Source organism: Scomber japonicus, chromosome 6 (assembly GCF_027409825.1).
Source record: "Scomber japonicus isolate fScoJap1 chromosome 6, fScoJap1.pri, whole genome shotgun sequence".
Classification (NCBI taxonomy): domain Eukaryota; kingdom Metazoa; phylum Chordata; class Actinopteri; order Scombriformes; family Scombridae; genus Scomber; species Scomber japonicus.
Window position 1 is genome coordinate 10,121,977 of NC_070583.1, and position 15,055 is coordinate 10,137,031.

At 42.8% G+C, this 15,055-nt stretch overlaps 1 protein-coding gene across 1 annotated transcript; it reads right to left on the reverse strand.

Annotated features, from left to right (window-relative positions):
- Window positions 1-10,534, reverse strand: fbxo46 (F-box protein 46). Its single transcript, XM_053321222.1, has 3 exons — window positions 10,175-10,534; window positions 2,015-2,644; window positions 1-1,924 (listed from the first exon to the last, which is right to left on the reverse strand). The coding sequence occupies exons 2-3, from the start codon at window positions 2,495-2,497 to the stop codon at window positions 89-91; spliced, it is 2,319 nt and encodes a 772-aa protein (XP_053177197.1). The 5' UTR covers window positions 2,498-2,644; window positions 10,175-10,534; the 3' UTR covers window positions 1-88.
- Window positions 10,535-15,055: the final 4,521 nt, after the last annotated feature.

The window sequence follows — 15,055 nt, forward strand, 5'->3', positions numbered from 1 at the left end:
ATGTTCAACCACTGAGTTGAGAAGAGAGGGAATAAGAAGTACGCAGGAGGAAATGAGAGTTGGTATGTGAGGTGTACTCTTTTCCTCTCTACCTGGCCTCCTCCCTCCTGTCCTCCCTCCTGGTGCGGATGGGCTGAGAGCCATCAGCAGGCTGTTGGACCCAATTGTTATCATGGAGCCCAACACGACAGCCTGGTGTGTCTTTGTCTGTGCGCCGGCAACACATCCAGTAGGAACGTCCATAAGGCAGGTCATGGTGGTAAGGTTTGGGGTGCCAACGGCACAGGGAAACATCCCCGCGCTCATATTGCCTCTTACACTGCTTGCAGGGGTCGTCCCTGTAGAGAGGGTCTTGATTCCAGCGTGAGTCCACTGCCCGCACCCCATAAGTCTCTATCAGCACCTTGAAGTAGTGGCAGGTGCACTTGAGGGCTGCCAGGGAGCGCGTGGGCAGGTAACTGAAGATGTTCACCATGATGTGGTCGGGGAGCAGCAGCATGTACTGGCGTGGTTCAAGGAGGCGCTGAATCTGAAAGCGGATCTCCAGGAAGTCATGGGACACGTGGCGGTAGAGGCGACACAATGAAGGGTCTGAGCAGTCCTCCCCAACGTTGGCCAGGGGAGAGTCTGGTCGAGTTGTCCGCTCCCCTGAGCCCACTGCCACCCCTGCCCCAGGGCCGTTGTTGTTGGCACAGTCCAAAGAGCACATTCCTGACCCACTGCCAGTGCCCGTTCCTTTTACATCCTCCTCTGCACCCCGAGGGGGCTGAAGGAAGAAAAGCTGTCCAGGAGGAGGATCATCTGATGAAGGGTCAGTGGAGCTGCCCACACCCCCACCACCTCCTCCCCCACTAGGCATAGCAAAACACACCGTCTCCTCTTGCACATTCTCTGTACTGTCCTTGCCATAAAATACACATTGGTCCACAGCACCCGTCACCACCACTTCCACATGAAAGCCGGTGACTCGCTCCCTCCCCACACAAACAGCTTTCTTCTCCCCAGAGGAGAGCTCCTGGGTTGGGTCCGGGCTGCCACAAGCCTGCCTGTCTGGGTGGTGGTCTCCTTCCGATTTGGGGGCAGCTGTTGTGGCAGCAAGCAGCAGACTACTAGGGTCTCTTGAGGAGGGACTCACGAGCTGGTAGAGGTCACAGGTGATTTTCTCTTTGGACCTGGCTGCTGCCTGATTACCCCCACCACCACAGCTCATAAACATACAGCGGGACCTGCCAGCTGGCTCCAGCTGAGACCGTGGGTCCAGGTTTGACACTCTGAAAGCTATCCTCACCTCACCGTGACTGTGGCTGGGGGGCGGAGGAGGTGTTACAATGCCAGACTCCCCTCCTTTCCTACGCTCCCTTTCTCCGTCTTGATTAGAAAAGTCTATTCCAGGACTAGCGCCCAGATGCAGCCGATTTTCCAGATTCTGGGACTCGAAGTGTGCGATGGCTTGAGCGACCCTACATGACTCCTGCTGCTCCTCCAGCTCCTGGTCTGTCTGGATGGGAGATGATGACTCTTTGGCCTCTTTGGAGGGTTGGCCGTTTGAACTCTCAGAAACAAACACGATAGGAGTGGGGTCTGATACTGTGCCTCGGAGTAGTGTGTGCTGGTGGGGAGTGAGGCCCTGGCCATGAGTGGTAGTAGGGGGCTGGTGTTGGTTTCCGTGGACAGCCACGATCCCCTGGAGGGCCATGGCTGTCCTTTGCTCAACCAAGGCGACCATCTCTGCCACAGACAGTAAGTCTGTCTCATTCACCCCTCCTAGTGACGGCTCATCGGGGCTGGGGGGTGCGTTGGGTGCCAGGGAGGACTCGTGGCCAAGGTGTGGCTCTGAGGATTGGGAGCGAGTTGGAGGATCGTAGGATGAGCATCGTCTCCGTCTTTTGGCCTTGCTGCAGTCAGTTGCCCAGTTACCTTTAACCTGTGGAGAAAAATAATCATATTTAATTGAAAAATAACCAACTGGAACTAATTTGCCCAACAAAAGAAGCAAATCCCTGCTGCACCTTACCTTCATGGCGCTGGGTCTGGGCTGGCCTGCTCCACTGAACTGGTGTGCCACGAAGAAAGCAATCTTCTCCTTGGTGTTTCCTGGTTTAATGACGTACCAGGTGTCTAACAGCACCCGGCCATCTTCCATCTGAGACCCAGAGGAGGGTGGTGATGGAGGGGCCGAAGAGGATGGAGGGGCCTGGCTCTGCGTCAAAGAGCTGGAGACAAGCTCGGGTTCAGGTGGAGTGTTCTCCGAGCCCACATCCTCCTCCTCTTCTCCATTCTGTTCCTGCACCCCCACGATCATCCCTCCATCTTCGGTTCCATCCACTGTCCTTCTGGCACCTGGAGAGGGCTCCGCCTTGCAGAGAGACGGGGACCCTGCCCCACCGCCCCCTCCGCCGCTGCCCCCTGAGCCTGGGCTCCTTGCTTTGTTCTGGGAGTAGGTGCCAAAGGGGCGCGGGCACCACAGACGGATGTGGGAGAAGGTGTCTCGGTCCATCAGGATGCGGACCACCGGGGCATATCTGCACCTACGCTGGCCAGCAAGTACCCAGGGATAGTGCTCTCATCGTGGGCTCCCTGTCCCAGTGCCAACTTGATGGGCACTGTCTGCCACCAAGCTCAACAGCAACACTGGGCATACAACCTGCAACAACAGGAAAGTGGGAGATAAGAGGAAAGGGTGGAGGACAGGCGGGATGGGAATGAGAGAAAAGAGATAACAGCACGGTCATTAAAAAACAGTTCATATCTCAGGAGCAACAAAGCTCATCAGTGCTGGAATCAGTTCAGTTAATCAATGACCAATTGAGGTTGTGCTGAATATTTGCCTCGAGGTACAAACTGGGTATTTTCAAACAGGCTCTTACACCAGCAGCTCAGTCGCTGGACTACAAAGAACTCAACTATCATCATGACACTATCTGAACTGATCGCAACTGGCACTGCCTCAAACTTTGGTGAAACTTGATTTGCATTTACGTTTGCTACTGTGCGCTAAGATCATCTCGCCCGTCTCGGAGCCTTGAAATCAAATTAAAGGGATTCCATTTCAGGTCTGGTGTCTGTGGCCTGCAGATGAAAGGGATGAAAAGATGCAACACAAAAGCTCTAAATGGACTCTCCCCTCTCTCTCTCTCTCTCTCTCTCTCTCTTTCTCCCCCTCTGCTCCTCTCCTGCATCTCAGTGCTTCAAAGAGGACTTGCTTAATAGGAGGCAACACAGGGAGGAGCATGCAGGCATATGCTGGACCTATTTTTAGCAAACAACAGGAGGGGGTAGGGTAGTAGTGAAACTGCTGTAGCTGTCCTCACCCCTCCTCTATGCCAAAGAGCCTATGCTACAGGCTTGGGAGGGGTGGAGGGTGCCTTTAGTCCACCCAGCATGCTTTGCCTCTGCTGCTATGCCAGCTGTAAGGACTGCCAGGAACGTGCTGGCACGCTTAAGGAGAGACACAAGTGGCGATGGAGCAACACGTTTGGCTCACTGCTGCTGCTGCTCCAGGCCTCCTCTGCAGCAGAGAACAGCTTGAACCCGGAGTTTCGGCTCGTCCGTCAGTCCTGAGCTGCTCCCTTCTTTGAGGTTACACTTCATATATTAAATCTTTAAACTGTATTAAAAGTGTTTTCCTTTTTAAATTGGGATTTCAAACTGTGCAATTTAACACTTCAAGATCCCTACAGCCATGTTTTAAAACATCTAAATAATACTTGACTAGGAATTCATGTCCAATATGGTTGTTCTACAAAAAAGTTAAATTACCTTATTAAAAACTCAGATGTTTAACTGCTGGACAGACGTGTATGTGCATCGGAGGCTCCATGTTTCTCCTTTGCACTCGTTTAAATTGCAACGCTGATAAAAATGCTACTACAGTCACATCTTAAATTCATATTTCTCTGTCAGCGTATAAAGATGCAAACCGTCTTCTAGTGTCAAACTCATCCATCATTCAGTAAAGCTCAAACCAATCTATCCAAATGAAGTAACAATAAAAGTCAGTTTTACTGAAGCGGGACAAACAGACTAAAACTACACATCAATATTATAGATTAGAAGGTCCAGACAAACATCATTGACTATACTGTGACATAAATTAGATTAATGATGATATATTCATCCTCACTCACCAGCAAATATACAAAGCCCTGATTGCACCAATTGTAGATACAAACACCAGGATTGACCTCTCAAGTAGTTCAGTGAAACCTCTGTTGATCTCTTTTGCATGCTATCTATCATTAACTAGATCTACAACATCTGATTGATTAGCTAGTCAGAAATTCATTCATCAACTATTTTGATAAATGATTAGTTTAACTTCTCTAGCTCAACTCAAATGTGAAGATTTTCTGCTTTTTTCTACTTTATATTATTGTACACTGATAGTTTTCAGTTTTGGACTTTGAGACTATGACAACATTGTACAGACCTAATTAATTGATTATCCAGCAGATAAAACAATAATGAAAAGAATCGTTAGCGGCAGTTCCATTATCAACACGAGCATCTGATCACATGAACCACAGCATCCAGAGGAAACAGATCACATGATAAAAGTGAGCTCTCAAACACAAATTCAATAGCAATACTGATTATATTGTTTAAACTACATATATATTGAGTGCTTTCACCAGTCCAGACACCAAAATCAAAACAATTCAGTCCTATCTTCTTTCTGTCTGATCAGTGTCAGTGAGACGGTTATTGATTAGCTTGTTAGCGAGTGCTACATTAACATACAGCATGGTAGTTTTTAGAGAGTGGCAGCAACATGACAGGTGATTAACACGTCATGGACTTTTCATAAATGTTTCAAAAAATGCATTTGATGAGCATCTTAGTTTTTTTTTTATTTTTTATAAATGGCGCTTACTGTGCAGGTTTTGCTCTTTTGTGCAGTAAGAAGAAAAACACACACACACACACACACACACACACACACACACACACACACACACACACACACACACACACACACACACACACACACACACACACACACACACACACACACACACACACACCAGCTCTAGTGGTGCTTTGTGCATTTGGACTAATGGAACAGCTCAGAGAGGTGCAAAAAGTAAACACCGCCCACATAGTGTGCTGGACCAATTCAAATGCTTCCTCTATAATCACACAGCAACAACTCGGCTAAGAGCAGGCAGATTACTGTTGTGAGAGGGAAAAAGAAAAAAAAAAAAAAAAAAGATAGTCAACCTATTTTACAGCCCTTTTTCTCCATGACCCCTCATGACTGTCTCTCTTTAACCACTTTTATTCTCTACCTCCTTTCCATCAAACCATCTTTTCCCCTCCCTCTCACTACCATCAATCCACCGCTCATAACACACTGGATGGACTGGATGGCCAGGAGAGAGACGGTATGTCCACTGCAGTGCACAATAAAACACACACATACACACACACACACACACACACACACACACACACACACACACACACACACACACCAGGAGTATCAGCCACACGACCACAATCTTTAGCTCTCATTTTCTTGTGAACAGAGTTTAATATAGAAACAGATAAGCCATGTTCATACTCGGGCAGATCAATCTAAAAAGACTAAATTACGCGTACACATTGTTTTTGACTGTCCTGAAACAACCACTGACACACAAAAATAAGATAAAAACATCTAAATCCCTTCCTTCTCTTCCTTTGTGGGTTGGCAAACAAAATTGTGTCATGCAGCCAACATTTGTCAAAGAGCAGGACGGACAGTCAGGTTACTCCTGTTGATCTCAGCAGGTTAAAACTCACTTTGATCACTTATATTGTGTTTCAATGCAGCTTAACACACAATTTAACATTTGTCATAACCTATTTTTTGTTTTTGTTGTCAGATGACTGAACCAAGTAAACAATAGTGTGTAAATGCCTCTAGTTAAGCAAAGCAAACAGTGCTGTTTATGTTGGTTGGCGTATAAAGATCGATAACAGCATTGTGCGATCAGCTTAACTGCTACTCAAAATGAGAGATTACAGAGTGTCTTAAAATGACTGCTACACACCCAAGCTTGTCTGTGCATGTTTGTATCACTGTTTTGGAAAAGCTTTGTTCCCTCGGTCCACATCCCACTCTGGAGAGCACCTCCCAAAAGCTACATTTCTACAGTGAGAAAAAGTCAGGCTTAAGGCCGACTCATGGAAGGTCGCTCTACAGAAGTGAATACAGAAATGATCAGAAGTGTTAATCAACCTGGCCCGCAGGTGGTCCAGTAGTTAGAGCGCACGCCACGTATGCAGCCGACCCCGGTTCGAATCCCGGCCGGGGGTCCTTTGCTGCATGTCACACCCCCCTCTCTCTCTCCCACGTTTCCTTTCTGTCTATTGCTCAATAAAAGGCGTATATGCCGAAAAAAATCTTTTTTAAAAAAAAACAACAAAAAAAGTGTTGATCAATCTAACATGCATCAACCTTTACTGTGACCTTAAAGACCAAATGAATAATTTGAATAATATTTACCTGTAGGTCAGACAGCTGCTGTAAATGTTAGAGAAACTTGTTTTGAGTTGAACTTAATATTAAAACTAGTCCTACGGTGGGTGATTTGTGGCAGTAATGAATACAGTTACATTAAAAACAGGATTGAGAGCAACAAAAACCAGTGACACAGAAACAACAGCAACCTGAAATAAGATGATGCACTAACCACACTTACCACAGCCTGTCAGGTCACAGCTCCACCTGCTCACAGGTGATTTCTGCAGGCTGTGTATTGTGGTTGTTTTTATTTGTAAAATTTAGTTGACATTTAAATGCTTACGTGTTACTAGACATGTAACTAACTTTGTAATCTGAGCCATCTTCCATGTGTGCTGTATCACATTGCAGCTCTTCATTTTTCTATGAAGATATTTATTCTGTTTACTTGATTTTACTCATGCATACACTGAAAAAAAGATTTAATCATTTGTTTTGAAATGTTCTACCTCAAATTTGTGAAACTGGTGCGTGTCATATTCTACCATTAAGACTAGTTTAATATCACCACTAACCATCAGGTTTCTTTTTCTTTTACTAAGGAGCAAAACATTTTTGATAATATTTTTGCCCATATCGTCTAGAAGCTACTTGAACTTTTTTCTTTTCATTTGTAGCAGTTCAGGCAAATGAAGGCTTGTGTTTGGTTTTAAGCCTTCTGCATCAACCTAATCCTTCAAATCCTGTCCGAGCACAGAAGCAGCCAGCAACATCACAGCAACACTACAGTGCCGGGGACAGCACCCATAGGTACCCAAACTGTTTGACAAATTACTTTGGTAAAAGTCAAACGGTAATAATGACTTTCTGTACACATTACTTAACTACTAACATGAACACACAACTACGCATTTCTACATGTAGACGGCAGGAAGGACATCAACTTGGATGACTCTCACAACTGTACCACACTATGCAGGGACTGTCTCAACCCCTGCATGGAGACGACCTTGCATGTTTCCCATAGAAAAGCTTAGGGAAGCTGCTGTGAACTGCTCTTCATCAGGAGGCAGGATATTTGAGGACAAAAATAAAACAGTCACTTCTCATCCTCTAAATGCTTTCTCTTTTGTACATTTTGTTTGAAAACGCATCTGATTATATATCAAATCTGCACTTCTCCTAGCAGCATCTTCTTCAGTACATTCTGGTGCAACCAGCTATTATGAGCTCATTACTGCCCTCAGAGAGCAGAAAACACCCACTGGTACTTGATGGTTTGTGAGAACCACAGTTGTAGTAGGTGTTTTTTCTCCCCAGTCACAGGGGGAAACAATGAGCCCACCCCACACATGAAAAAATGTGCTTGATTGACCGATTTATTGATTGAAGCAGAATCTGAAGGGTTAACTGTATTTTCCAGGTTAATGTGAGAACATACTTCAAAGATGGAGTTTAAATGGTTGGTTTGGCAACTGTACGTCTTGTTAACTTCCCCATCTCTGATGAAGAGCAGTTCTTCTATGGGAAGCATCCAGGACGGCCTCCATGCAGTGGGTGAAGGGATGCTAGCAGGGATGGTGTGACTGAAGCATTAACAACAGAAGATATACTGGACAGGCCGAATCATACAATAGATGAGTGTGTCTGAAATGAAAGGACAGCAATGTGAACTGGACCAGACACAGCACTTCTGCTATTTGGATGATTCTGATGAAGTGTTTTTCCAACATTGCGAAACACGTTGTTTTAGGTGCACAGATGACTCCATGCTGTTCAGTCAGCTTGCTGCAGTCATAATGTGGAAATCCACACAGTATTGACTACACAGCTACACCCAAACACATGCTGACAAGGTACTGATCTGTTTACAAATGACTCTCCTGGTGGTTGCATGGTGTGAGATTGAAAGGTTTCTCTCATTGCATTAAAACTGAAGTTTTGCTGGACTTGGTCATGTCTCTGTATGAATCGAGAGCAGTTTGGCATACATTCTGACGATGATAATGATTTCATTACAGTAAGTGTGTGGAGTTTACAACACATAGTGTACCACATCCTATATTAAATACTAATTTGAAATTTAACAGGTCTGATTATCAGTTGATGCATTCATTTTAAAGCTTGTGACTTCCTTCACAACTATCAGCACATGGGTCTAAATGAGCCCTTCACTCATGGTGAGGTAGGGCACAGAGCACAGTGCAGACACTTGGTGCAGAGGCTCTCTACCTCCATTGCTCGCATGTGTCGCTTCAGGCTATGTCACATACAGCTGTTATCTCATTTGTAGTGCTTTGAAAGGTCAGCTGAAACTGAGGTCAAAGTTGAAATAATTTGAACTTTGAGCACAGCGCTCGGTAGAAATTTTGAGCTGTGTATCACACCAAGAGTAGGGCTTCTGCCTGGTTGAGTGCCACCGTTCTCCCCAAAGGAAACAACAGCACAGACAGCGCAGAGCAGTTTTGCTGCTGATCATGTGTGGGCACCTTAGGGCTGCATTGCAAGAAAAAAAAAAAACTCAGCCTGATAAATGCAGAACAGTGTCACTCCAGCTCAGCCTCCTCATACTACACTCCAGCTCTCCCGCACTCTTTTTCGCAGCATGTCAAGCCAGCCGGCCAAAAGCTGACGAATGATAATACAGAAGCATGCCAAAAAGTCTTAGCTCAATCTCACTCTCTCCATGTGAGCTTGGGAAGACAATGCAACAGAAGCCCAGCCAGCAGGCCAGCTTTGCTGCAAACTGTCAACAAAACAAAAGGACTGAGTGCATCACTCCAGCAGTCTGCCCAGGAACATTACACCCACGGCAGTCCTTCTGTTGGGACACCTACGAAGAGAGCCTGCAGGACAAGGTAGACTTTGATGCAAGCTTTGACACCACAATCACAAAGGCCACTGTTTCAAAATGTTATCCAACTTGAACATCTGATAGAGGGAGGGCGAATCATGCTTCCTCTAACAATATAATGTCAAACACTATTCCATGCAAGATTTTATTTATTTTGTTTAATTTTATAGCAATGACAACATGATACTCTAATATACTACAATACCATCAACTGATTCACTCCAGACTTGTTTATCTTAGCTCATATATTTGGACGTTTTTCCTTACAGAAAACTGAGTTATGCCATGCAGTATGTTTGTTTATTCATAACATGTGTAATATCAAAACAGCCAATGCAGCACTATAATAAGCCTCCCTCAGTACATGGTAGTTACTGAAATACAAATGTGTTGGAGTAAAACTGGGGCCTGCAGGTCACATTACCATTAGTTTCCCTGGTCCTGTTTTGGAAACCGTATAACCCTAATAAAACTAGCTGCAATCAAGTTATGCCAACTTCTCCACTGACAACCAGTAAGTGTGGTGTCACCAAAACGCTCATTAATAACAGCTAATATATTCATCTGATTTGTCATTTGATGTGTGGCAAATCACCTTTACACGTCTTGAACCAACCAGTAGCTGGTTTTACTAACTAGCAAACAGTTGCTCATACACCGTCGCAATGAAAGCTCTGTGCCTAGAAGTACCTAGCATATATTTCCAGTAAATTTGGTTCATATTCAACATTAACTACGTTTCATGGAAGTTAAATACTCTGGTTAACTCACAGGTAGTTAACCCAGGGTAAAAAGACCCGTCGTTAGCTAAAGCTAACAAGGTAAAAAAAAAACACCTCAATGTTATATTTTGCTAGGCTAACGTTACTTACCGTAGCAGTGTTGATCTCCACAGACAACCTTACTGACTCGTAAAACTGTCGATGACAAGTGTTTTCCTCGCTGTATTTCGCTTGTTTGTCTGGTGAAATGCAGGTGACACGAGTTAACTATCCGTGTCCACGTAGCTAAGCTAAGCTCGCTCGCTGGCTGGCTACCGTCGACATTAGCCAGCAGCTACTTGTATCATCAGCCTTGTTTAGTGGCTGCTGTCGAGGATTCGTGTGTATCTGTCAGCTGTCTCAACACAATCTAGATGACTGTACGCCTTGTTAGGACTCTCGGCAGCCCCCGTAACACAAGCTTTTACGGTATGTTCTCGGGGATACCAAAATAATCAGTGTCAAAACGGCAGGAGGAGGAAGGCCATCTTGTTGACAAGCAGCTGCATAAAGGCCCGCAGCCAATAGCGATGCAGAGTCGGTGGTGTGCCCATATATGGCGTCTGCACGGCTCCCTCCCTCTGCTGCCCCCTGTACCCCCCCCCCCCCCCCCCTCTCCTCCTCCTCCTCCCCAACCCACTACACTGGACCACTCTGCACAGTCACATCATAAGGTCACTGTGTCAAAGACATTCATATATACATAAAGTAATACACATTTACACTCATAAGGTAGATTTAGTATGTGTTGTCTATATTGTGTTATGTGTTGTATTTACTTTCAGTTCAACCCTGCAATATGTGGATCAAAGACAAGATGTGTAAATTTAGTGTCCAAAGACCATTAATGTAAAATTTAAATAAATATAATATTAACACACCCAACTCTTTCCCTTTGTTTCACTCAGATATGTGTGTGTCAAAGTACTAAATTAAAAGAGTTATTGAGCTCTAAAGTGTCAAAATGTCATTCAGTGGAACTGTCCCGATTAAAATTCTAATGACAATTTTTTTTTTAAATATAGGAAATCGTCCTAAAATGTAAATGAACACCTATGGCATGATTATGTAAGTGTTTGCAACAATATATAGAATAATGGACAACATATTTTATCTTTAAAATATTTGAATAACTTATTTTCCAAAATGTGTGCGTCATCAATGTCATTCAGTGTAACAATGGTAGAAAGTCATTTTAAACACATCACATCATGCTGACCATGTGACAGTGTGTGACATCATGAAAATGACCATTAGAAGACTCTCTGCCCATGTGGTGAGGTGACTAATCTCTCTGTTATATTTAATGACATCACTTTTTCACTGTAAATACACCAATGAATCTGGGTTGCATCTCCAACCCATTGCGCTCCTCACTTGTTTTAACCCAATGTTAGGTCAAACTTACCCAACCTATAACTCCCTATAACAGCCTGAACCCAGCAGTTGGGTTATAAGAATAACCAGTTTTAAGAGTGTAAACCATGTTACATCACAATGTCATTCGTTATTCTGAATGATAAGCATTTGACAAGTGTACCGCCCCAGTCAAACCCACCCGCCATATGTGTTATGGCCTTGATAAATGCTCCATAACTGCAGCAATGGATTGTGTGTGAACTTGGGCCCCTGCTACAGCCACCAGGGTCGTGAAGTAGGTGGGTGGCCAGCTGACACCACACCAACCCACCCCATTCTAGCACCTAGTGGTTTTGACACAACAGGGACCGAAGTTTGACACAGCCTTGGGTTACCAGGGATTAACCAGCAGACGACAGGGAGAACCAGTAGAGGTCCCCAGCGAACCCAGCGACGGGCTCCATGAAAGGACTACTAAGACAGATCTCGACCTCACTAAAAACTTGGTGGCACGGGGAGAAACAGTAAGGGAGTAAAAATTCCCCTTCCCACATGGCTCTCCCAGGCCATAGAGGTCCTCACCTCTATGCCACCCACCCGAACACCGGCACAAAGTCAGCCGGCGGGGACCTCTGATGGGCCCAATTGCCAATTGGACCCAATTTGGTCACAATTGCCAGTTGATCAGTGGGACAAAAGTGGAAGAAAACCACAATTTGGGCGGCCAAACTCCTGCTTAGGTCTATGTTCTCGCAAACTGGGTTTCTGAAATTGTGCAGAAGGTGGCAAAAAGATGCTCGAGCCCAAGGGGTCTGGTCTCGCCAGTCTAGTCGAAACACTTAGAAAATTCCAGACAGTGTTTCGCAGCCCTTTAGACACTGGAATGTATATTTTTCACTTTAAATCTTTGCAGTAACAATATCAAACTCAGTTATATTATCACTCAACACCAATATTACTCTGGTACATAATGTAACGATTATTTTACTATATTTTTTACTGCTATTGTTTTTATTGCTTTATGATTTATTGTTCTCTATTCTTTTTATTGATGCTCTTCTATTTTTACTGTTCACTTTGCTGCTGCAATAATGTAAATTGCCCCATTGTGGGTCTAATAAAGGAATATCTTATCTTATTTCAGGTTTATATTACATTTATATTGTGTTTGTATTATGTGTCTTAATACCTGAGTTTACATTTTCTAAAATGTTCCACTTTTTCATTTTAAAGATCCTTTCCAGACATTTTTTTAAGAAGTACACAATAATTCTACAAAAAAGTCCAATAATCTTCTCAAAATCCCAAAACATTAACTGCTGGACTCAAGATGTCTTGACTATAAAATTCGTTCTCAGTGTTTGTGCTCTGGAGGGTTCAAGTTTCGCCCTCACACTTGAAAGAAAACACATTTCTTTAATTTTCCATCGTGTCTTAAACTTTTTTTCCTTTCACAAGTGGGGCTGGGGGCACAAACACTTCACTGCCAATGGCCTGATAATGTGTATGTGATAAATAAAAAGTGAGTTGAGTCATAGTACACTAATAGTAGGCATATTTTTACTGTGTATTTCACACACTATGTACGGATGTTATAATATTTTTCAACAACAAGATAGCAAATTTTCCACATTCATGATGAATATTTGAGAAATGTATCATAATTTGATTTTTTATTACTTAGTAAGTCACCCTTCTGATATTTTACGTATCTTAATATCTCTTATTGTTGACAGGAACAGTGTTTTGCCAATTTTGTACACTTGCTTCAATTATTTTACATTTACATTACATTGTCAACATTCTTTTTTAGTTATAATTATTAAATGATTTTTAAAAAACAACTTTTTCAGCTCTGTCTTTAATAAATAGTCAGGTACCCAAATAAACATTGACATAGTTTCTTCTTGCCATAATCTCCTGTTCATACTGACTATTAGAAGATCCCTTCATAATGCACTTACAATGGAAGTGATGGGGGCCAAAATCCACAGAGCTCCCTCTGTGCAAAAATGTATTTAAAAGTTTATCTGAAACTAATATGAAGCTTTGGCTATCTTACGGCTATCTTTCAACGTTACAGTCTTTTTATTGCTGAAGGCCGTCTTTTATTAGAATATTTCCACTGTAGCTCAAATAGGAAACACTGTCCGAGGAAACACAAAGAGGGAATTTGATGCTAAAAAGACTGTAAATGTGGCAGATATCCACTTGATATGACTAACTCAGATACCTCATATAAGCTTCACATCAACTTTTAAATACCACAAAATAACATTGTGGACACACTGTGGATTTTGGACCCCATCACTTACTATGCATTGAAAGCACATTTGAAGGAGATCTTTAAATAGCCAATATCAAGACACACAAGATGAATGATTAGCAAGGAATATCACTGCCAGTGTTCATATGGGCACCTGACTGTTGTTTTAAGACAGCATTAAAAATGTTTGAACCTGTCCTTAACTGTTTAAACTTCCACTTGAGAAACACACAAGAATCTTTCACTATCACTTGACTTCACGTGTATCTTTCCACTACATGTACCTATAGCAAATGTGGAGTAAGACAGATAGTGGTGGAGAAATACAATATGTGTGTCAGTGGCCAGACTGTTTTGCACATATTTACATTTCAGATAGGCTGCAGAGAAGCAAAAGCTTAGATCAGCACCTTCTCAGTCCAGCAGAGGGCCAGACACCACTGAATTCTGTGTGTGTATCCATCCTACATAAAGTATCTTCTTTCTGTATTGTACACATAATTGACTTTCAATACCCAAATCAACATCAATATGCACTTTATTGCCACAGTCACATGTATTTATCTGTATGAAATAACATTACACTGTACAAGATCACCATGCAAAATCTCAGCAAAATAGACAAGTGGGCATAACAGCATTGGGGTTCAGGGGTCAATGAATTAGAGTTGAAGAAAATCAACACATGAAAAATCAGTTTTATATCAATTTTTATCAATCGCTTGTCAATATTCTGTGGCTTTATATTGTGATTATATGCATGTTCAATATCTTCCTAGAATGCTTGTTGTCTAAATGAATGACTCCAAGCCAGTTGTAATTAAAAACTAACAAGCTGCTAGTCTTCCAGTAAAAGGAAGATAATAGATATCCTAGGATGGCATGATAAATCATTGTCTATTATTTGCAGTTTAATTATGGAGTGTAATTACAAACTCTTCTGTGTGTGTACATGTGACTGAACCTCACAGCTGGTAGTTGATTAGAATTAATTACTCTGGAATTGTGGGATTCTATTTTCACCACATTGTTCTTTTCTTTTCATCTCAGTGATAAACTGTTTAGTGACACAAATATCAGTATAACAAACTACATATAATTTTGTTTAAGTTATACCCTCCTGGCAGGCAATTACACTTTTATGCTATGAAAAGTAGATCTGTATAACATTTGCTCAGTAGGCCAGTAATAATGCACCTGCAGGGTTGGGAAGGATACTTTGGAAATTTAATAGGTTACAGATTACTAGTTACCTCACTTAAAATGTAATAAATAATGTAACTATTTTAAATTAATTAATTTGATTGATTGATTGATTGATTGATTGATTACTTTTTTATTACAATTCTAATTTTCTAACGAATGTT

Excerpts from the sequence above, each read along its gene's own strand:
- fbxo46 (XM_053321222.1), bottom strand. The coding sequence starts at position 2,497 with ATGGACCGAGACACCTTCTCCCACATCCGTCTGTGGTGCCCGCGCCCC. Across the intron at positions 1,925-2,014 it reads CCAGACCCAGCGCCATGAAG|GTTAAAGGTAACTGGGCAAC; the intron begins GTAAGGTGCAGC and ends TTTTCTCCACAG.